Source organism: Panthera uncia, chromosome D2 (assembly GCF_023721935.1).
Source record: "Panthera uncia isolate 11264 chromosome D2, Puncia_PCG_1.0, whole genome shotgun sequence".
Lineage (NCBI taxonomy): Eukaryota > Metazoa > Chordata > Mammalia > Carnivora > Felidae > Panthera > Panthera uncia.
In genome coordinates this window covers 54,485,396-54,508,002 of record NC_064818.1, presented here as the reverse complement: position 1 = coordinate 54,508,002, position 22,607 = coordinate 54,485,396, and the positions used below count along the sequence as shown (strand labels likewise).

The following is a 22,607-nucleotide window of genomic DNA, read 5'->3' as shown; positions in this document are numbered from 1 at the left end:
TGTTTATTTTTGAAAGAGAGAGCACAAGTGGGTAAGGGACAGAGGGAGAGGGAGACACAGAATCCAAAGCAGGCTCCAGGCTCTGAGCTGTCAGCACAGAGCCCGACATGCGGCTTGAACCCACGAACTGTGAGATCATGACCTGAGCCAAAGTTGGACGCTTGGTCGACTGAGCCACCCAGGTGCTCCAGAAGGGGATGGGTTTTCTGATGGGGGCGTTAAGAGCTGTGGTCCCAGGCTGTCCTCAGCACAAACCCTCCCCTTTGTAATATTTCCTGCTGCTCCTACTCTACTAGTCCTGATCTGCTTTCAAGGTTTGGGATGAAGGGCACTGCCACCCTTTTCAGATTAAACCTCATCTAGACTGAGTAAAGTGTTCTCTATACTTCCCTTAGCACTTACCTATACGACAGGGGCGTATGCTCAAGCAACTAGTCTTCAGAGGAAACAGGTTTATGCTTTTGAAGAAACAGATGGAAGAAGTCCTTTTTAAGAGGCAGGATTTTCCACAAAAAACAAAGTCATGACCTTCATGCAATAGCTTCCAGATACAATGTCTTATTATTCGAGGGCTTATTGTTTGCTATTTACTTCCATGCATTATCTAACTGAACACTCACATAATGTTTCCAAGGTAGGCCCTTCTTCTCCCATTTTGCAGATGAGTTCATTGAGCTCATTAATTAGGTTAGTGACTCTGCCCCAAATCACACAGCTGCCTGTGTGGAGGCAGGGTAGGGCTGCCTGCAGAGCCCAAGGTCTTATCTATTATTACTTCTGGGAAACTGTTAAGGGCAGGTCACTTGTTCCCCCATCAATGATGGATGGAAAACCATGAAGATGTACTGCACGGGAGAGGTTCTGCCCCTGGGCCTGCAGGAGCCTGCACCGTGTTCAAACGAGTGAACCTCTGAGGGGCAACCTCTCTGGGCTTCTATGGCTAAATAGAACTGTGGTAGCACTAAACCGCCTAAGGCTGAGCTCTCCCTGGGCTGACATTCTGTGATTACTGAGCATTGGTGGAAGAGGGGGGAGCTAATTGAGTGCGTTAGTAATTTAGTTGCCAGGGTAACTCTTTTCTGATTGGAAGGAAGGGATCACAGGGTTCAACACAGACTTTGCTGGATACGAAAGTGGTGTCTGATCTTCATTCCCTGTCTTTGCTTATGAGCTGGAAAAAGAAGGGTGAAAACTGAATCCAAATATTGTAGCGTTTATGCCTAATTTAGAATGAAATCCTGGGGTGGCAGACTGTGCAGTTCTCTGTGAGGTGTGGCATTCCTTTCTCCACATCACTCGTTACTTGCCAGTTTCCGTGTTTTAATTTATTTTGTATTTTTCTCGTTGACTTTCTAGCTTGGTCTTTTATCTCATCCAGGCTATTTTCTCTGGCCAACTAGCTGTCTTCATAGGATGCTGAACATTTTGTAAGAATATGGTTGTGGTGTACCTGGCTTTCCCTAGCTCAGCCTAGGGATCTGGGGTATGTTTTTCAGGGTTCCAGTGGCAGGGCCACCATCTTGGACAATTACAGAGGTGTCACTCACATTGTAGTATATGTGCGGAGTTGTGCAGTGAACAATATTGGACTGTGTATGACGGTGTTAGTCTATTGGAAAGAGGCCTGAACTGGGAGCCCAGAGACCTGGGTTCTAGACTCTGTTAGGCCTTTGACTTTCATAAGTGACTTTGGTAGGTGACTCTGTCCTGTTCCCTTCCCGGACTATTTTTCCACCTATATATATAAAGTGGTCAACTTAACAATCATTTGTGTAAACCTTGACTTATTTCAAAAAAGATTTTGGGGTGACTAGTAAGGCCTGCAAGATTTTTTAAAAGCTGGACGGTTTAGGGTTACGGTGCATTTAAAGTGCCTGATAGTAGAGATTAGTTTTCTCCAGTTGTCCTTTTAAATTATTTATTTTGAGAGAGAGAGTGTGCCAATTGGGGAGGGGGGCAGAATGAGAGAGAAAGAGGGCGACAGCAAGAGAGAATATCTTAAGCAGGCTCCACACTAAGCACGAAGCCTGACGGGCTTAACGGGGGCTCGACACAGGGTTCACTCCCATGACCCTGTAATCGTGACCTGAGCCAAAATCAAGAGTCGGATGCTTGACTGAGCCACCCAGGCTCCTCTCCAGTCTTCCTTTTTTAAGGAGGGAGTAGTACTATGTGAACCCCATGGTTGAGTCTAGCCTTAATTGATCATTACAAGCCAGCACGGCCGGTGCAGTGGCATCAAATCATGGCCAGTTTGGCCCTCGATTGCCCCTAACGCTTTGACCTCAAGGAAATCCCATCCCCAGTAAGAAGCGGAGCTGATGACCCCAGGCGTACTCCAATGCTGGAGGAAGTCAGCACCTGACCACTTTCCTCCTGCTCAGCGCCCAGTCGTGGCAGCCACCTACACTGTTGGAGCGTCCCCTTCCTCAGTGTTAGAGCCTCCATAATCACCCTTCCCTTGCTGAGCCCCACTGGAAAAGCCTCCCACAACATTTTCTGGACAGGATGTAGGGAACAGCTGGCTTGGTGCGCTCTGGAGGTGTATCTCAGACTATCAGGGGCGGAGAGAATGGGGAGGTATAGACAATAGGCATGGAGTCCAGAAGGAAGTTAGAAAGTCAGGACTGTAGGGGTGCCTGGGTGCTCAGTTCATTGAGCATCTGACTCTTGATTTCAGCTCAGGCCACGATCTCATGGGTTCATGGGATAGAGCCCTGAGTCGAGCTCTGCGCTGACAGCAGGGAGACTGCTTGGGATTCTCTCTCTCCTTCTCTCTCTGCCCCTCCCCTGCTTGCATTCTCTCTCTCTCTCTCTTTCTCAAAATAAATTGAAAGAAAGAAAGAAAGAAAGAAAGAAAAAGAAAGAAAGAGAAAGAAAGAAAGAACTGTATCCAGAAAGCACTTTTGGGACCATGGCATGCCCTTCTTTCATGAGAAACCTAGGACCCAGTCATATGGCTACCAAGGGGCAGTCCTGGGAAGGAACGAGTAGGGTCTAGAGACTGTTCTTCTCCAGTATGTGCCAGTCACAGCAAACTTTTCCACATCTCACTTCTCGTCTATTGTACAGAAGGAAACCAAAAGCCCACAGAGGTTGAGCAACTTGTCCGAGGTCCCCATTTAATAAGTGGCCTTGAACCCTGGTTGATATGTTGCCTAGTGTGGCTCCTTCCTGGAGGGAACAGGCTGAAGTAACTCAGAAAGGGAGGGATAGAGACAGGCCGTTATGTCACCGCTCCTGGAGAGAATGGCAGCAAACATGCTAAGAGCAAAGAGAGGAGTCCTTTCAGACACTGCCAGACAGCTTTCCCACCGTGGGTTTGTCTCCTGATCGGCCGCTAACCAAGAGCTGCCCCAGCCGTAAGGGCTGCCTTGTGAAACAAGTCCACTTAATGACCGCGTTAGAAAGAAAAAAAAAAGTGATGAGCCTCCCAGTCTGCAGTAACAGGCTGAACTGATGTCCTTTGCTAATAGTCAGAGGCAGCTTCATAAAACTCCATCACTGACTAGTAATCCAAAAGGCTCTAAGGTTTTAGTGAATGGGATTGGTCCAAAACCTGACCTCACTTTCATTTAATTTCATGCCAGCACCAATACACGCCCAGCCACACAGACCCTGCTTAACTAGTGAGCCGCTCAGACACAAAGGCGCTCTAATTACCATCCACAAGGCAGGCCGACAAGGATTTCAAGTGTTTTTAAGGTTTATGGATTAGAGAAATGTGTTCTCTGCATCTTTCGCACCGAGGGCAAGTAGAAGATAAAACCCAACAATAAACCCAACAAAAAACCCAACGCATTTATTGAAAACAAGTATTTCAGTTAAGTTAAAATCCTACAATCAGGATAAGCCACAATTCCAGACACTCCGGTGCGAAGTGTAGATATGTCAATAGCCACATCTGGATGATGAACAAGCCATTGAATCTTATAAAACTAAAACACCCACAAAACGGTTTTAGATCCCTCAGAGTAAGTGAACAGTATGTTAAAGCACTTTACCACGATTCACAATGGCAAAGCCTGCAGCTTCTCCGTTTGGAGGGTCACATTTTCTACTCGGTTTCCTTCACTTACAAAGGCGAGCTGGCATGCCTGGGGGAGGGGCAGAGGGAGGAAATCAACTCCGTCTATCCAGGGAATTGCAGCTGTTATTGCAAATGGCCCCGGAGAGTCCATTATAAGCTGCTGTGCGAGGCTGTGTCCCCGGAGTGCGCGTCACGTGGCGTCTCCCCAGCCCCCAGCCCTGGCCCCAAGGAGCACCAGCGCCACCCACTTGGAGTAGGACAGCAGAGCCGTGGGGGGAGCGCAGGGACCCGAGGCTAAGACTCTGGGCAGTTTCTGTGAAAGCCCAGGGCGCGGCTGCCCGCAGAAGGCACCGGCGCCCGTCACGTCCCCGCCTCCCCATACCCGCGGTGGCCGCGGTGCGCGTGTCCTTAGGAGACTCCAGTACTTGCAAAACACCGAGCTCTTCTCCGGAGTACAGGCAGAACCCGGCAACTCTTCTGCTCTACTGGAACCCCGGAACCCTGCCTGCGCTCAGGAAAACAGTGACCTTGAACCCGAGGAGGAGAGGGACGGCTGTGAAAATATTTTAGAGAGGAAGGAGGGTTCACTCCACGTCCCACCTTACCTTTCCCCAGCACCGCCCGCCCCCGCCTCCCGTGCCAATCTCGCACACCTTTCCCTGCCACGCTGAGAACCGCAGCCAGTTGCAAAACGGGGGACAGAGAAAACGTTACTCCTATTCAACTCCCAAAAAGTCCTTTCATGGTACCGCGTGTTTTGTATTAAGAACCAGCACCCAAAAGACATGAGATGCGTTTTTTTTTTTTTTTTAAGAGTCACAAATTTTCAAGTCTGGCAGTTTGAGGTTCTCCCTGAAATGACGGTCTACTCATGTTCCCCTCCCCCAAAGTGGATCAGGAACCAGCCCTGAAAAGGTAAAGTAACTGGGATCATCCTCGTCTTTCAGACGCTCGGCGATCCCGAGAAGCGTGGAGTGTGGCCACATGGTCGCCGGGCTGAAGGTCTCCGAGAGGCTGCGTGGAACTGCAAGCTGCACTGCCGGGGCTGGTCAAGCCAAATAAGGAGTCCTACTGAATGTGAGCTGGGAGTGCGCTCTGTAATCTGCCTCACAAATAGGGCCAACCAAGCTGTTGCAAACACACTGGAGCCCTCCATTAATTCCCCAAGGAAATATTCGCGGTTTTTCCATTCCTCGTCTGCATTAGCTTATTTTCCCGTTTCCAACTGCGCGAGTTCACCAGTCTGAACAGGGATGCAGCCCTCAGCGGAATCCCTTGCCCTCCAGGCAGAGGCTGGCACTGTGGCCACTCGGGGTGTTAGCTGCCAGGTACCAGAACGCCGTCGCCAGTTTTGAGCTGCGCCCTCCTCCCGGACGCGCCGGGGTCGTTGCAGGCCGCGCGAGGGCTGTGGGGCGAAGGGGGCTCATGCACTGGGGCCGACAGAGGCCCCGTGAGCGGGCGCTGGGGAAGCTTTGCGTGTAACTGCAGCCGTCGCGAATGAAGCCTCCGCACAGCCTCCTTGATGAGGTTCCCCGAGAGCACCAGCTGCTGCAGGAGCCGGTGCGGATCGTCGTCGCCGGTGCGGGATTCGAGCTGGGTCCCGCGTCGCTGTTGCAGGCGGCGGGAGGCGGCGGCGCCTCGCAGCCAACCTCGCCGGCACGGGCCGGACAGCGGCTGCGGGGCGCCCCGCTTGTTGGCTCCCGAAGGCCCATCAAGGCCGGGATGAGGGGCCAGAGGGGACAGAGCGCTGGGGCCTGCGGCGAGCTCGGCCACGAAGTAGGGCGCAGCCCGGCCCCGCACGCGGCCGCGGTCCCCGAGGGCGCAGCGCAGGGCCCCCGGGGGCGCCGGGCCCACCGCCTCGGCCGGCGCGGGCGGCAGAAGCAGTGGCAGCGCAGGGGGCCGGGCCTTGTCCGCCCGCACGGCCGCCGGGGGCCGCGGGGGCTGCAGCGGCGGCCCCGGGGGCGCGCACGGGGAGGCCGGGCTGTCCTGAGCCGCGTCCAGCTGCAGCGCCTCGCCGATCTGGGCCACCAGCAGGTCCACCTCGCCCGAGCCGCCCAGCGTCACCGACTGCTCCAGCAGGAGGAAGCTGTCCTCCTCCTCCTCCTCCTCCGCCTCCCCCTCCGCTTCCTCGCCGGCTTCCTCTTCCTCCTCCCTCCGACACGGCATGGCCCCCCGCCCGGGCACACGGAGCTCGGCGGCCGGCTCTGGCGGCTCGGCGGCCCGCCGGGCTCGATGGGCCGCGGCGGAGCGGGGAGCGGTGCTGAGGCCGAAGCGGGAGCGGGGCCCGGGGCCGGGGCCGGGGCCGGGGCGGACACGGAAGCGGGAAGCCGCCAGGCACTCGCGCCGCGCGCCTGCAGCCGCGGGAGCCGGAATCCTACCGGCTCGGGTTGATTTGTAAACAATGGGTGACGTCGCCGCCGGGCCCTACCACCGCGCCAGGACGGGGGTGCGCTGTACGGTTGGGGGGGCGGGGCGCCCGCTGGGCCCGGGGGCAGGGTGAAACCTAGCTGCTTCTGAGTCCACCAACCCTGAGTGCTGTGTGCAGGAGTGCACTGGGTTGCGGATACCCGCTCTGTCAGCCGGGCGTGGTTGGCATTTCCAGAAAATGAACACCGGCGTGGACTCAGTTGGTTTCTTCCACACACAAGCACAGACACTTACACCCACACACTCCCCTCCTTTAGGCGCGTCAACTCGTCTGGGTTTGGCATTTGCGCTTTTGAGGTGCCGGGTGCCCGCGTCTGGGAAGTGATGACCCGGCGAGTGAAGCGAGGATGGAGAGAAGGGGTCAGGCGAGAGATCTGTCTGGAGATTAGGGAAACGAGGCTGACAGGGATGAAAAGGAAGCCCAGGACCTTGTGGTGTGATGGAGTGCGGGGGGCGGGGGGGCGGGCGGTGGGTGGTAGAGTTAGAATAGGCAAAGAAAGGACACAGAGCAATGTTTCTTGACCAGGAGCATGGGTATATGGGGCCTGGACTGGGGCTGACATTCCTGGAGAGGAGGAGGTCGTTGGTCTTGGGCGGTGGGTGTGTGAACTGAGCTAGAAAGTTCTAAGAATGCCTCAGCTCAGCAGGGGAGTATCTTCTCTGAGGGGAACACAGGAGAGGAAAATAAGCTGTTTGGATGAAAATGGAGATATGGATCAGTTTAACTCTTCAAGATATCATGATTGGCTTAATGATTAACCAAGACTTCATTTTTTAAAAGGAGGAGGTATGGAAAAATGATTCTTCACTGTCTTGTTGCCTGGAGGTTCTAGACCTTTATTCAAAATCCCAAATCCCTCAGGCCTAACTTCCAAACTCTACACTTGTAGGTGGCCAAGTGTAGAGGCCCAGCCTTTACAAGCCAATCAGGGGAGGTATACCATCAGCGTGAGAGAAATATTCAAAACTGGATTATGGTGATGGTTGAACAACTTAGTAAATTTACTAAAAATCATTGAATGGTCTCTTTCTTTAAAAAAAAAAAAAATTAACATTTATTTATTTTTGAGAGGGAGAGACCGAGCATGAGAGAGGGGAGATGGGGGACAGAGAATCCGAAGTGGGCTCCACTCTGACAGCAGAAAGCCAGATGTGGGACTCGAATTGACGAACCCTGAGATCATGACCTGAGCTGAAGTTGGAGGCTCCATGGACTGAGCCACCCAGGTGCCCCTCTCTCTTTTCCCCAAAATAGTTATTTATTTATTTTGAGAGGGAGAGAGAGAATCTCAGCACAGAGCCTAATGTGGAGCTGGAGCCCATAAACTGGGAGATCATGACCTGAGCAGAAACCAAGAGTGGGTTGCTCAACCGACTGAGCCCCTCCCCGCCCCCCCCCCCCCCCCCAGCTCCTGAATGGTGTCTTAAGATGAGTGAATTTCATATGTAAATTATATGTCAATAAAGCTGTTTTAAAAATTAGCCACAACACATGCACACACAAATACAGAAGCCAGGCAGAAGGGGGCTACTTTAGGATAGGCAGCGGAGAGTAGCCTAATTTAGAAAGGGAGTGCCAGAGGAAGAGACTGGAGACCGTCCAGATGGGGAGAAACAAGGGTCGTGGTGGGCAGTTCCAAAGATGGTAATTACAAGAGCAAACCTCCAAGGAGAGATGGGGTGGAGGGAATAGGTGGGTAATTGTTTAAAAAGTGTTGGGTTTATCCTTGCTAAGTATGGAGAGAAGAATGTGGGAATAAAGGAAGAGGCAGTTTGAAAAAAGCCAGGGAATTTTTAAATCTTGGAAATGGGGACTTTTACAGGGTGTCATAAAATTCATCATCTCTTTTTAGTAGATTCCTTAGGATTTTCTATATATATTGATCATAACATCTGCAAAGAAAGATAGTTTTACTTCTTTCTAGTCTGGATGCCTTTTATCTTTCTTGCCTAGTTGTCCAGCTAGAACTCCTAGAACAATGTTAAGTAGAAATGGTGAGGGCAAGCATCCATGTCTTGTTCCTGATCTTAGGGTAAAGCATTCAGTCTTTCATCAAGTATGACGTTGGCTGTGGGTTTTTATAAAAAGATGGCTTCATCAGGTTGATAACATTCCCTTCTATTCCTGGTTTGTTGAGCATTTTTTATCACGAAAGGACTATCCCTTCATTTTAAATCACTATTCTTTTTAAAATTTTATTTTAGAGAGAAAGAGAGAGAATGTGTGCATGCAAGAATGGGGCTCAATCTCACAACCCTGGGATCATGACCTGAGCTGAAATCGAGTCGGGCGCTCAACTGACTGGCCACCCAGGTGCCCCTTAAATTATTATTCATGTGAATGTACAATCAAGGCAGGCATTTATTAGCTTCAATATTCTGAATCTACTTATTTAAAAACTTAAGATGTAAATAATTGGTAGCAGCTTACAATTTGTGTTTTTTAAAAATACTTTTATGTTTACTTATTTTTGAGAGAGACAAAGTGCAAGCAGGGGAGGGGCAGAGAGAGAGGAGACAGAATCTGAAGCAGACTTCGGGCTCTGTGCTGAGACACAGGGCTCAAACCCATGGACTGGGAGATCATGACCTGAGCTACAGTCAGACACTTAACCGACTGAGCTACCCAGGTGCCCCTTGAAGACATTATTCTAAGTGAAAGGAACCAAACACAAAAGGCCACATATTGTAGGATTCTATTTATATGAAATATCCAGCAAAAACAAATCCACAGAGACAGAAAGTGGATTAATGGTTGACAGGGTAGAGAAGGGGATTAGGACTAACTGCTAATGGGTCGGGGATTTCTTTTGGGGTGATGAAAATGTTTTGGAATTAGTGGTGATGTTTGCACAATGTAGTGAGTATACTACAAGCCACTAAAATGTACATTTCATAAGTATACACTTTAAAATTCACCTTAGAAGGCATCTGGGTGGCTCAGTCGATTCAGCGGCCGACTCTTGATTTCTGCCCAGGTCATGATCTCATGGTGGTGGGATGGAGCCCCGCATCCAGCTCCTTACCGGGCATGCGGCCTGCTTACGGTTCTGTCTTTCCCTCTGCCCTCCCCAACTCGTGTGGGTGCATGCTTTCTAAATAAATAAATAAATAAATAAACAAACAAACAAACAAGTAAATAATTCACTTTAGATGTGAGATATATATCAATTTTTTCAATGCTAAAAAATATTAATGGTAACATCTAGGTGCTGGGTAATAGGGTAGTTCACTGTCAAATTCTTTCACTTTTGTTGACTGCAAATTTTTTAGAATAAAATGCTAGAAAAAAATAAGCCACAGAAAAGAGCTGATTAATTTTATGGCTTCCTTCAGAACTGCCCGGGACACGGGGTGGTGGTGGTGGGGGGGGGGCGGTGCTCAGGGCTGACAACTGGGAAGGAAGGGAGCAAGGAAACACCCGGCTGGCAGGTTGCCTGCTACACGGCAGGGGAATTGTGTAGACTCATTCTCCAGTGTTGAAAGAATGTAGACAGTCTGCTGCAGGCTGACCAAATTGTTGCCCACTGTGGAGGATTTCAAACTGTATGGCAGGAATGAGGCTTGACACTATTTTCAGAGGCCAGCAGCATCCCTGAGTGCTGAGCGATGGGCAGACATGGGCTCGCCTCTTTATCAGTCCCTTCATTGCCACCCAGCGCCCACGCAGGGAGGCTGGAGGAACTGAGCTGGTTGGAGGTTGGGGGGGCGGGGTATGTGTACAGAGAGAATTTAAGAGATTAGGGGATTCACACTGAGGTGCAAAGAGGTGCTAATGAGATATTAAACACCTCTCGGGGGAGTAGCGCTGAAGAAGCTGCAAACTGAGAGGGCAGAAGTTGAAAATGTCTTGAGGCTGCTGATAGGGTGGGAAAGATAACTGGCCACTGGTTAAATGGGACAGTGGTGTCTGTAACTCAGTAGTTAAACTGGATGAACGGCTTTGGGCTAACAGTGATGCAGCAGTGTGAAATAATTTTGCCATTCATAAAGGTAGAAATGACTCAAGACTGGGGAAGAGGCTGAGAGGGATGCAGCTGGCAGGTGGAGACTTGAGTAGTGCACTGAGTTGAATGAAGCTCCCTCCACATTCCTGCCTGCCTGGAACCTGTAAATGGGACCTTATTTTGGAAAGAGGGTCTTTGCGGATGTAAGCAAGTTAAGACGAGGTCAAACTAGAGTAGGGTGGGCTCTAATGCAGTGGCTGGTGTCCTTGTTCAAAGAGGGAAATTTGGACACAGAGACACACAGGGAGAATGCCACGTGTCCGCAGAGGCAGAGATCGGAGAGGTGTCGCCACCAGCCAGAGAACACTAAGGATTGTCAGCAGTCACCTATGGAGAGCACAGAACAGCTTCTCCCTCAGAGTCCCCAGAAAGGAACCAACCCTGCTAACTGACACCTTGATACTGGACTTCTGGCCTCCAAAACTGTGAGAGAATCAATTTCTGTTGTTTTAAGGCACCAGGTTTTTGGTAATTTGTTACGGCAGTCCTAGGGAACTAAGAGTGATTTCAAGAAATTGTGTAAAACATGTAAGCCACGGAGAAATTTATTGAAGGCCCTGGGGGAGTTCTGAGAATCAGTGGAAAAAATGGAAGGGCTGAGGGCCTCTCTGATAGATGCTGGGTTATGCTAGGCCCAGCGACATCTGCCATGAGAACAGGAATAAAGAATGAAGAGATAAAAAAAAACAAGGGGCCAATAACCCCTTTTTGTGTGTTCATCATATGTAAAATAAATAAATAAATAAACAAACAAACAAACAAACAAATAAATAAATAAATAAAAGCCATATCAGGAACACATCTCCACAGGGATTATTAGGATGACCCCATATAGGCTGATGCAGTCAGCACTCACATTTCTGGAACTGCAGAAAAGCTTGCACTGTCCTTGCCAAAGGGACGGCAGCAGGAAGGGAAGAGTAGGTGTCCAGGCAGGTGGTCTTGGATCTGCAGAGGTTTTGGGACTGTCTGGATGCCTGGGACAGCAGTGGAATCAACAGAATTGGAAGTCAGGAGACACAAGGTCAGGTGGCCTAATTCAGTCTTTTTGAAAAAAGATTCTAGTTTTATTTATTTGACTAGATAATATAGCCACGTGGTTGAAAATTCTAAAGGTCAAAATGGGAAAAGTGGAAGTTCTGACCCCATCCCTGTTCCTAGCCACCCGGTCTCCCTCCCTGGAGGCAAACCATACAATCATTATTGTTTTTTAAAAAATTATCGTTTTTAATGTTTATTTATTTTTGAGAAAGACAGATCACGAGTGGGGGAGGGGCAGAGAGCGAGGGAGACACGGAATCCGGAGCAGGCCCCAGGCTCCAAGCTGTCAGCACACAGCCTGACGCGGGGCTCCAACTGGCGAACCGCGAGATCATGACCTGAGCGGAAGTAGGACACTTAACTGACTGAGCCACCTAGGTGCCCTTACCATTTATTCTTTTAAAGATATGTGTGTGTGTGTGTGTGTGTGTGTGTGTGTGTGTGTGTGTGTGTATCTTTGTATTTGTATTTTGCCTCCCTTTGTTAGCTAGAAGCTTTAACAGAAGCTGCTGTTTGCTTCCCAGCTACCATTCTCCCCTTCGATGAACCCCACGTTATGGAAGCATGAGGGCTCTAGTATCACACTTTTGAATTTCTCTGGCAGCTGGATGGGGCTATGTGATGACATTCTAGCCAGTGAGTTGGAGGTCAGAACTATAGAAGTGCCGTGTGGTAGTTTTGGAAAGTCACCCTAGTAGAAGGGGGCCAAACCTTTCTTTTTTTCTCTCCTCGTGTTGCCTGGAATGTGGATGTGTTAGCTGGAACTCCAGCAGCCACACGGATCTATGAAAAGAGCAGTGCATTGGAAGGAATCTCAAACAACGTCTGAAGAGTCAAATGCAGTCTTCGACTGCCTACCTCTGGATCTCTTTTCTGTGAGGAAGAAATAACATTCTACCTTGTTTAGGCCAACCAGAAACTTTGTGAAGATAATGCTACTATAATGAGAAAATCTGCAAAGCTGGTTTGGAGAGCAATGCCAGTCAGGCTGGCCTATGAGAAATACCCAGATCAGGAACCGAAGCTGATAATGATAGTAGCCACCACATACTGATTATTCTTTCTAACAGTTTTATTGAGACATAATTTACATGCCATAAAATTCACCCGTTTAAATTGTACAGTTCAGTGGCCTTTAGTATATTTCCAGAGTTGTACAACCATCCCCATAATCTAACTTTAGAATATATGCATCATCCCCAAAAGAAAATTTGTACCTAAAAGCTCTACGGAAAAGTGCTTTACAGGTATTATTTCCTTTAGTCTTCCAGTAACCTCTCAGTTTGGTTTTATCCTCTTTATGGAGAGGAAAACCAAGGCGCAGAGATAAGAAAACTTGCCCAAGATCACACAGACTACCAGTGCCAGGGCCAGGATTCAAACTCTGTTTTGGTTGAGGCCTAGACCTGCCCTTCTCAAGCCACTACCCACATGCTGTTACCCAGGCACAGCGATGTGGTCTCTTACCTCTGCCTAGTTCTTATTCCCCAAGGCCTTCAGTGCCTCTGCTAGTAGTCATGCCCTATTTCTGGTCCCACTGCGGATGCCCTTCGTGTTTCCTTGGCTGGGCGCATGCAACTTGTTTCTGGACCCTAGCTTCTTTCCCTTTAATCCACTCATGTGGCAGATCAACTTCCTAATGCCCAATCCTGCTCAGGTTACCCACCTGTCCCACTGTGAATATGTGCACGTTGCCTCCGGAGTAAAACCCTTAGCTCCTTGACACAGTATCCAGAACTCTTAGAGGACTGGCCCTGATCCATTCTTTCAAACCTCTTGTCCTCCACCCCCACACAAGCCAGGTTCCTGTCTCTTGTGTTTGATGCTGTTCTTTGCGCAGAGAATGGCTTCTCCCACATCTCTAGCCATCTCAGTCTTGCTCACTCTGTGAAGTGAAGCTCCTTCATGAAGCTGTCTCTGCTCTCCCCAGTAGGTGGTGGTTCCTCAGCCCTCTGCTCTCCCACCCCATTCAGTTCCCTCAGTGGGGGGTGTTAGAACATCCTTTATTTCAGTAGTTACTTGGGCTGGTCTAGACTGTAAGACTCTTAAGTTCAGAAGTGAGAGTCCTCTGATTGGTCAGGCCTGAGTTCTTTGCCCACCCCTATAGCCAGAGATAGGGCCAGTCATACCCAAAACTCTTGGACTGAGATAGGGAAGTAGAGGATCCCTTAAGAGTTGCTGGGTGCATCAAAACAAAAGCCCATTTCCAGTATTGGCAGGATGTAGTTTTTCCAGAAGGCCTGAGCAACTTTATTGTTTCATTTATTACTTCCTTGATTTAATTGATTAACTCGTTCCTTTATTCCTTCAACAAATAGTTGGGTAAGCAAAACTAAATATAGTCCTTAACTCATAGAGCCTCCAGTCTCCAAAACTAATCAAGCAATCTATAAACAAATCTAGAAATGCAGCAGTGGTAATCTGAGGTGCATTTGAGTCCCCAGAAGGTTTTCATGTTTCCTAATCTAAATGACTGTGTGAAGTTATTTTAACCGGGCAACAAGCCTTTCACAATTAGAAGTGGTCCTTTACATTCACATGTTCCAAAAGAGGTACCCTTGGACTTAATTCACACTGAAGTGTGAATAAATGAATGACTGAATGAGCAAGGCCGTTCTTTCTACACCCTTGAAAGAAGATGGAACATATGGGTGGGGATGTAGAGGCCTACAGAGGGCTAAAGGACAATTTCCTTTACTTTCCTATTTTGAATGGGGAATCTTACAAGCTGACTCTGAAGGCTCCCCTAGAGAACAAAGAGATAGGGGAAGCCTTGGGGCCTTTTCTGACCTTCACCCTACTTCCTAATAGCTATAGAAACTTTATGTGCAAAATTTCTCTCCATACCAAAGCAATCTCCATTAGGATGGGTTATAGTGGCAGAAAAAAGGATCCATCCAGGCTTCAGCTCACATGACTGTGGAGATAACACCCAACACAGCGAGTTCATAATGTTCCTGCCCATTCCTGAACATCACATACACGTTACTGCTTTGAAACTTAGCCATCAGCACTTGGGGCCTCCTGACCTGAGGTCTGGGTGTTTTTGATTAGAGGGCCAGAAAGATTCCAATACAGAATAATTTGGTCGGTTTTCGGGACTTTAAACTTACTCTGCAAGACTCAGGACCACCCTAAACCTCCCTCAGATCCGACCCCTGTGCCAGGCCTGGCTGCCTGCGATACCTTCAGGCTTTCAGAGAGTTTGTTCCTTGCCTCTGTTGAAGCCCAGACAGCCTGCCCCTTTGCCCCCAGCTACAATCTGAACTTTCTGAGGTAGGATTCATGGCTCAATGCTCAATGCTGAGCTCAGTGCTTGACAGATGGTAAATCCCAATCACAAATGCTCCGTGACTGAATGTGCTTCCAGTGTTTCTCTCTGCCAGCCTCTTGCCAGTGACCTGGCTGTTTCCCAGCTTGTTATCCTGGCTGGGGAAAATGACCCCCAGAGTTTTTCCCGTGGGGTTCCAGCCCTGACCCGGGTTGTTTTTAGCTGCACAGATTGGTTCCTCTTCTCTTCACCCCATTGAGTTCCTGCCTCCACTTACCCTGTGGCCGGTCTTAAAGAGGATTCCATAGCAAAGCTGGAGATAACTTCGTTTTTCGGCATATGGAATAATGTGAGTGTTAGTCTTTGGTGTGTCTGAAGGAGACTGAATGGTTAAACTTTGCCCTAGCCCACAATAAACAGGTGTCCCAGGAAGCAAGAAAATTGGGAGTGATTTGTAGCCTACCTTTGTCCTTTAACTTTGCCCCCCTTTAGTGGGTAGTTCCCCACTGGGAGAACTTTGGTGGGAGATAGGGCTCTCCTCCAGGCCGAAAGGTAGAGGCACATGACCTTGGCCCAGCTAATCAGATGTTCTCACTCATGACTCTTTCTCTCCAGGGATTGATGGGGAGACCTAAGGACAGATGGGAAATCAGTGGAGGGGTGAATGTGCTGAGTCAAGTGGCACTGAATGGTGTGAACTTGGCTGGGTTTTTGGCTCCCTAGCCCCCTTCCTTCCTGCCAGCTCTTCAACCTAGTATCCTCATAACAAATCCAGTTTCTGTTAGCCAAAGTCACTTTCTAGTGCTTGAATCCAGATTGATATAAACCTGTTTTATGTCTGGAGGAAGTGGTTTAAATAAACCAGGGAGTGGGGCACCTGAGTGGCTCAGTCGGTTAAGCGTCCGACTTCGGCCCACGTCATGATCTCACGGTTTGTGGGTCTGAGCCCTGGGTCGGGCTCTGTGCTGACAGCAGCCTGGAGCCTGCTTCGGATTCTGTGTCTCCCTCTGTCTCTGTCCTTCCCCCACTCGTGCTCTGTCTCTCTCTGTTTCTCAAAAATAAATAAACGTAAAAAATTAAAATAACTAAGCCAGGGAGCATCTGTAAGGTAGAATACTACACAGCTGTTCAAAAGGGTAATGGCAGATCTATGTGTACTGACATAGATGTCCAAGATGCACTTCTAAGGGTAATGTGTACAATATATCACAATTTATCTAAAAATGAAGGGAAGCCTGGTTGGCTCAGTTGGTAGAGCATGTGACTCTTGATCTTAGGGTCATGAGATGGAGGTCCATGCTGGGTGTAGAGATTACTAAAAAAATAACCTAAAAAAAAAAAAAGAAAAAAAAGGAAAGAAATGCCATAAGTAAAGGAATTCAGCTTTGTTCACACTTATATTTCCAGGCCTAGAACAGGACCTAGCACATCGTACATATTCGATAAATATTTTTCTTTAATGTTTATTTTTGAGACAGACAGAGAAAGAGAGAGAGAGACAGACAGAGGATGAGTGGGGGAGGGGCAGAGAGAGCGGGAGACACAGAATCCGAAGCAGGTTCCAGACTCTGAGTGGTTAGCACAGAGCCCAATGCAGGGCTTGAACTCATGAACCACAAGATCGTGACCTGAGCTGAAGTCAGATGCTTAACTGACTGAGCCACCCAGGCGCCCCTCGATAAATATTTCCTGAATGAATGTACTGTATGGAAAAAGATCTAGAAGAACATATATTAAACTCAAAATAGTTTCTTAGAGGAGGGACTAGAGGTAGGGGCGGTTGACGAGGGAGATTTTTATCTGTATTATTTAAATTTTTTTTACAAGGGGAATATCTTCACGTATTATATTTGTCATTAAACAATATAAAAAGATGCTTGCAGTTTGTTGGAGGTAGGCAGATGGAGGTGCAGTGACATTTGTGGCCCTGGCCCTCTTCCCTGCGCCATACTTCTGAATTCTTAGGAGTCTTTTCTCTGCTTGAATATATAGTCCTCTGTAATTCTAACCTGACTTCTGTTGTATGTGACTTATGTGTGTTCATTTTGTCTCTCCCAGTCTGTCACTCCTGCAGGGCTGGGGCCACTTTTCCATGACCTTCGGTTCAGCCAGACTGTTGGAAACAAGATGACTTTCTGAACTGTTCATGAATACCTGCTGTACAGCCATGCTTCTCACCAGGCTGGCAGTCAGCAGCCAGACCGAGTAAGGATGATTTCAGGGGAGCCAGGACCCCCTTGCTTGTCGGCAGGCTCGTCGGCTGGGGCGTACTTATTATTATCCTCGTTTTTCAGAGGAGGAAGTGGACTCAGAAAGTGAAAAAAGTTGTCTGGGTCACGGTTAGAAGTAACGGAGCTAGGATTTCAAAGTAGGCTTACTGGCTCCAGAACCCATGCTCTTAACTACCGTGCTGTAGTTCTCCAAACGGTAAGGGCTTTGTATAAAAATGTCATCAAAACAGATAAACCAGAAATAGAGTGGTGTGGTATTCTACGGGGTTGTAGCAGTGAAATTTCAAAGTTGTAAACATTTCTTCTGTGTGAAAACAGCCATTCAATCCAATCAGTCAGTTGATGCTGGGTCTCATGCAGCTAGGAAAAAAACACCCAAAAAACAAAACTTGTTCCTTCTTGGGAGAAATTCTTTGCAGAATTTGAGCCTTGTGTTCCTTGCTTTGTATTTATACCAAATATGCAGCTTGGATTTTCCAAGTCTGTCACGGGTTCAATGAACAATTTCACTGATACGTGCTTGTTGAACTGTATGTTTCTTTTCATGTATTTGTTCAACAGAGATCATCTGTTAAACATAAGACATAAAATAGGGCACCTGGGTGGCTCAGTCAGTTAAGCGTCCGACTTCAGCTCAGGTCGTGATCTCATAGTTTGTTGAGTTCCATTCCCACATCGGGCTCTCTGCTGTCAGTACAGAGCCCACTTCAGATCTTCTGTCTCTCTCTCTCTCTCTGCCCCTTCCCCTCTCATACTCTTTCTCTCTCTCTAAAAAAATAAATAAATAAATAAATAAAATAAAATAAAGCAATTTTATTTTAACACTTTCATCAAACTTTGTAAAGATTTTTTTCTTATATTTATTTTGAAAGAGAGAGTGAGGGAGGGCCAGAGAAAGAGGAAGAGAGAATCCCAAGCAGGCTCCTCACTGTTAGTGTGGAGCCAGACGTGGGGCTCGAACTCGGGAACTGAGATCGTGCCCTGAGCTGAAACCAAGAGTCAGATGCTTAATTGACTGAGCCACACAGGCGACCCTTCGTCAAACTTTTAATATGAAGTCATCAATTGAAATAACCTATTGGATCATGAGATTCAGTTTTTGTTTTGGATTATATAATCTGAGGACTTGTTTAATCATTTGTTCAAAAACTATTTACTGAAAGGTCACTCTGTGTCAGAAGCCATGGGGAGCAAAATAGATGTAGTCTCTGTGCATGTGTGGTAAGAAGTCTAGTTGGGAAACTTCACATGAAATAAATACTCATACAAACAACTATGTAATTTTAAGTGGTTATGAAAGCTATGAAGGGCGAGTATAGAATGCTCTGTGAAAGTGTAGTTAGTAAACTGATTTAATATAGTGGGGGCCATGGAAGCCATCCCAACCACTGACATTTAAGCTGAGACCTGACCAATAATAAAGTGAAAAATGGGCCAGTCAGAAAAAGTAACAAGTGCAAAGGCTGGAGGCAGGAAGGGTTTGCTGAGAAACTGAAACACATGTGGGTAGAGCTTAGTGAAAGGGAAGAATGCTGGGAGGAACCTCATGGGAAAGGATGTCCGAAGGAACCCCAAGAAAAATATCCCTAGAAAAATCCTGCATAGTAAAACAGTACAGAAAAAAAACAATAATGCCTTAAGTTTACAATGTTCCCACATCTGTTGCTTCACTAGAAGTGAATCCTCACTAGAAGCCCATGAGGCAGGGAGAGCAAGCAGAATTATGATTATTTCTATCACTAAGCATTAAAGCTCAGTCAGGGACAAAGTTAGGCAGCCTTTGGTTCCATGTTTCAGACCAGAGAGGCAAAGTCTGTGGGTTCTCTGGGAAGCCGGAAGGGAGCGTGTGGAAAGAAGCAGAAGTGACCCACGGCTGTGCTGTGTGACTGTCTGAAGCAAGCGGGCTGTGAACGAAATGTAATAGTTACATACTTCTTGTTTGCCGCGCTATACCTAGCCTTCTAGGCGTGTGTCTCTGTGTCAGGACAGAAAACGAATCTTGCATTTTATTATATTATTATTATTATTTTTCAAATCTTGCATTTTAGATAATTAGCTTAAAGTCAATTTCAAATTCGACAGTTGTATAATTCTGAGATTTACACATCAGGACATAATTTGAGCCTAGGCTGGGGATTTCTGACTTGAACCTTAAAAAGTAGGTGGAATGCGAAGGGCTAATCAAAACAAGAAACTACAACCTCCAGCCGGTCTCGGGGCTCGGTCTCCTCCGGGATCCTTTTTTTTTTTTTCCGCCAGGGCTGGGGGCGACCAATGACCGTTAGTAATTTGAATAGACCAATAATATCAGGAAACTGTTTAGGTTGCGGAGGGGTGGTAAAGTCACCCAATCGCATGGAAGAGGGGGGAAACACCTTAGCCAATCCAAAGGCGTGGGGGCGGGGCCGGAGATGGGGGCGGAGAAAGAAGTTTGCTGACTAAGATGGCGACAGAGGCGCAGAGTGAAGGGGAGGTGCCAGCCAGGGATTCCCGCCGGAGGTGAGCCGAGTTCTTGGTCCAGCTTCCTTGGAAACGAGGCCGTGGGCTGGTCGTACTGACGCTTTTCCTTTGGGTCACGGTGACCCAGCGGGGCCACGCTTTGTTGTTTCCTGCCACCGCGTTTCTCACCTTCACGCCTGCGGTCTGGCTCAGGAGCTGGGATCCAGCCTGGCCTCCACTTGGTCCCGTTGATGCCCTCCGGAGGTCGGTCCGCAGCGTTGGCTGCAGACCCACCGGTTGGTGGTGGCAGCTCTGCTTGCTTTTGCGCTGAGCTTCCTTGGGGAGGAAACTCAAGCCCAGAGCTGTTAAGCGAATTCCCTAACGTCACACAGTGCCGGGAGAGAGAGAGCTCTGTCAGTACCGCAGTGTATGTGTTAAAGTCGGAGCGAGGGTTGGAGTGCCGCCAGAAATGGGTTTGAGTTCTTGTGCCAATTAAATAAAAATTTTCGTTGTGCTTTAGAATACTTAACACGAGGTCTACCCTCTTAGCAAATAAATAAATAAATAAATAAATAAATAAATAAAATTAAAGTAAATGTTTATTTCTGAGGGTGGGGAAGGGCAGAGAGAGAGGGGGACAGAGGATCCCAAGCGACCCCACACTGACCGAGAGCCCTGTGTAGGGGCCCCAACTCACTAACCCTGAGATCATGACCGAAGCTGAAGTCAGCCGCTGAACCGACTGAGCCATCCACGCGCGAACCCTCTTAGCAAAATTTTCAGTGTATGAGATAATATTGTTGACGATAGGTACAATGTTGTACAGCATATCTCAAGAGCTTATTCATCTTTAAATTTTTTTATTTTTGACAGAGAGAGAGAGACAGAGCATGAGCGGGGGAGGGGCAAAGAGAGAGGGAGACACAGAAATCAGAAGCAGGTTCCAGGCTCCAAGCTGTCAGCACAGAGCCTGACGCGGGGCTCGAACTCACGAACTGTGAGATCATGACCTGAGCCGAAGTCGGATGCTCAGCCCACTGAGCCACCCAGGCGCCCCAAGAGCTTATTCATCTTGCTTAACTGGAACTTTATGCCTGTTAATTAGTAACTTCCCATTGCCCCTCTCCCAGTCCTGGCAACCACCATTCTGCTCTTCTGTTCTATGAAATTGACTATTTTAGATACCTCATATATAGAAGTGGAATCATTTGTCTTCCAGTAACTGGCTTATAAGGTTCATCCATGTTGTCACCTATTGCAGAATTTTCTTCTTTCTAAAAGCTGAGTAATATTCCATTCTGTGTATATACCACATTTTGCTATTCCATTCATCTGTCCATGGACATTTAACTTGTTCCATACCTTAGTGATTGTTAATTGTGCCTCAGTGAACGTGAGAGTGCCAGTATTCTTTGAGATCCTGATTTCAATACTTTTGGATAAATACTCACAAGTGGGATTGCTGGATCATATATAAAATACTCAGCCAATTTTTAAACCTCTCTCAGCTTCAGTGTCTTTATTTATAAATGGGCACAATGATGTCTACTCCAGAGAATGTCAGTATTAAATTAGACAGTCCTTTTAAAGTGCTTAGACCTGGGGCACCTGGGTGGCTCAGTTGGTTAAGCATCCGACTTCAGCTCAGGTCATGATCTCACAGTTGGAGAGTTTGAGCCCCGTGTAGGGCTCTATGTTGACAGCTCAGAGCCTGGAGCCTGCTTCAGATTCTGTGTCTTCCTCTCTCTCTGCCCCTCCCGCACTCACACTCTGTTTCTCTCTCTCTCAAAAATAAATAAACATTAAGAAAAAAATAAAATAAAATAAATTGCTTAGTACTGAGCCTAGCAGGTAATAACCATTCATTATGTGATAGATTTTCTTTTTCCTGGTAGAACTAAAGAACAGATCTGCAGTTTAACAAATCATAATTTCTACAGGCACACCAAAAGATAGCTTTTCCCAGAAAGAATTTCCAGGTGGTCTTGCCACAGCCTTGAGACCTTAGTTGTCTCAATTTATACATTAGAATTTAGTAGAGTGAAATTATTCTCATTGCCTCAGTGTAAAGTGTAAACACTTTGGTGTCTCTTGGTGCCATTTGTATTGAATAAGAGATTCCAAGTCTTGGGAAGTTGGGTTTATGAATGGGCACTGGACTCCTTCCCTAGCTGAGATAGACATAGTTGAGTGTGTTAATATCTTACAGGGAAGAGTTTTTCACTCTTGGAGGTGTCTATAAATGGTTGATCATTGGTGCCTGGACACTGTAGAGGGGATTGATAAATTTGATGAGCTCATCTCTCATCCTGCTTTAAAATCTTGAATTGTGATGAAAACCTGAAGACAAAATACTAGTCTGTAGCAGGAGTAGTTTGAATTCCTTTAAAGGATGTTGCCAATTGAATTTAAGTTTTAAGTGCCAGGCTTAGTTATATGATCAGCAGGTATTTACAGAATTTTATTTGAATTTGAAACTTATCAATTTCCTATTATAAAAGAAAATTCAGGTTTCTGTAAGGCTTTTTGAGGGCAGGACACATGTTTATTTTTATTACATATTCCCGGTACTTAGCTTTGCATAGGTGGTCAATAATGAATGAATAATAGTCTTTTTTTTTTTTAATTTATTTTGAGAGAGAGTATGTGTGTGTGTGCTTGTGTGGGGGAGAGGCAGAGAGAGAGGGAGAGAAAGAATCCCAAGTAGGCTCCATGCTGTCAGCTCAGAGCCTGATGCGGGGCTTGATTTTAGGAACTGAGATCATGACCTGAGCCGAAGTTGATGCTCAAGTGACTGAGCCACCCAGGCTCCTCTACCTTCAAGTTACTCTTAAGTGAACAATTCTACAGGGAAATCCACAAATAGAAGCTATCCACTCTACCAATAGCAATATAAAAATATTTAAGACTTTCAAAGGCCAAAGAGAGAACAGCTAAAGCAGGAAAATCTATAGCCATTTCTCCTACATAATTGGCAGTAGGGAAATACAGTTCAGTACCTTTTTTTTTTTTTTTTTTTTGAGAGAGAGAGAGAGAGAGGGAACAAGTGAGAGAGGGGCAGAGAGAGAATCCCAGGAGGGGCGGAGGGAGAGAGAGACAGAGAAAGGGGGAAGAGAGAGAGTGAGGGGGAGAGAGAGAGAGAGAGAGAGAGAGAGAGAGAG

The 22,607-nt window shown here is 47.4% G+C and overlaps 2 protein-coding genes across 3 annotated transcripts in view; one reads left to right on the top strand and one right to left on the bottom strand.

Moving 5' to 3' along the window:
- Positions 1-3,612: 3,612 nt before the first annotated feature.
- FRAT1 (FRAT regulator of WNT signaling pathway 1) lies at positions 3,613-6,424 on the bottom strand. The gene has a single exon (XM_049645494.1). It carries the CDS (start codon positions 6,194-6,196, stop codon positions 5,348-5,350), a length of 849 nt encoding a protein of 282 aa, XP_049501451.1. The 5' UTR covers positions 6,197-6,424; the 3' UTR covers positions 3,613-5,347.
- Positions 6,425-19,402: 12,978 nt separating this feature from the next.
- The window catches only part of ARHGAP19 (Rho GTPase activating protein 19), a 66,836-nt gene continuing 63,631 nt past the window's right edge, over positions 19,403-22,607 (top strand). The window contains exon 1 of one of the 2 annotated variants that reach the window (XM_049646458.1): positions 19,403-19,506. In XM_049646458.1, the coding sequence (XP_049502415.1) occupies positions 19,451-19,506 (56 nt within the window). In that variant the 5' untranslated portion in view covers positions 19,403-19,450. The remainder of the gene's footprint in view (positions 19,507-22,607) is intronic. The other variant, XM_049646457.1, reaches the window with a different exon arrangement.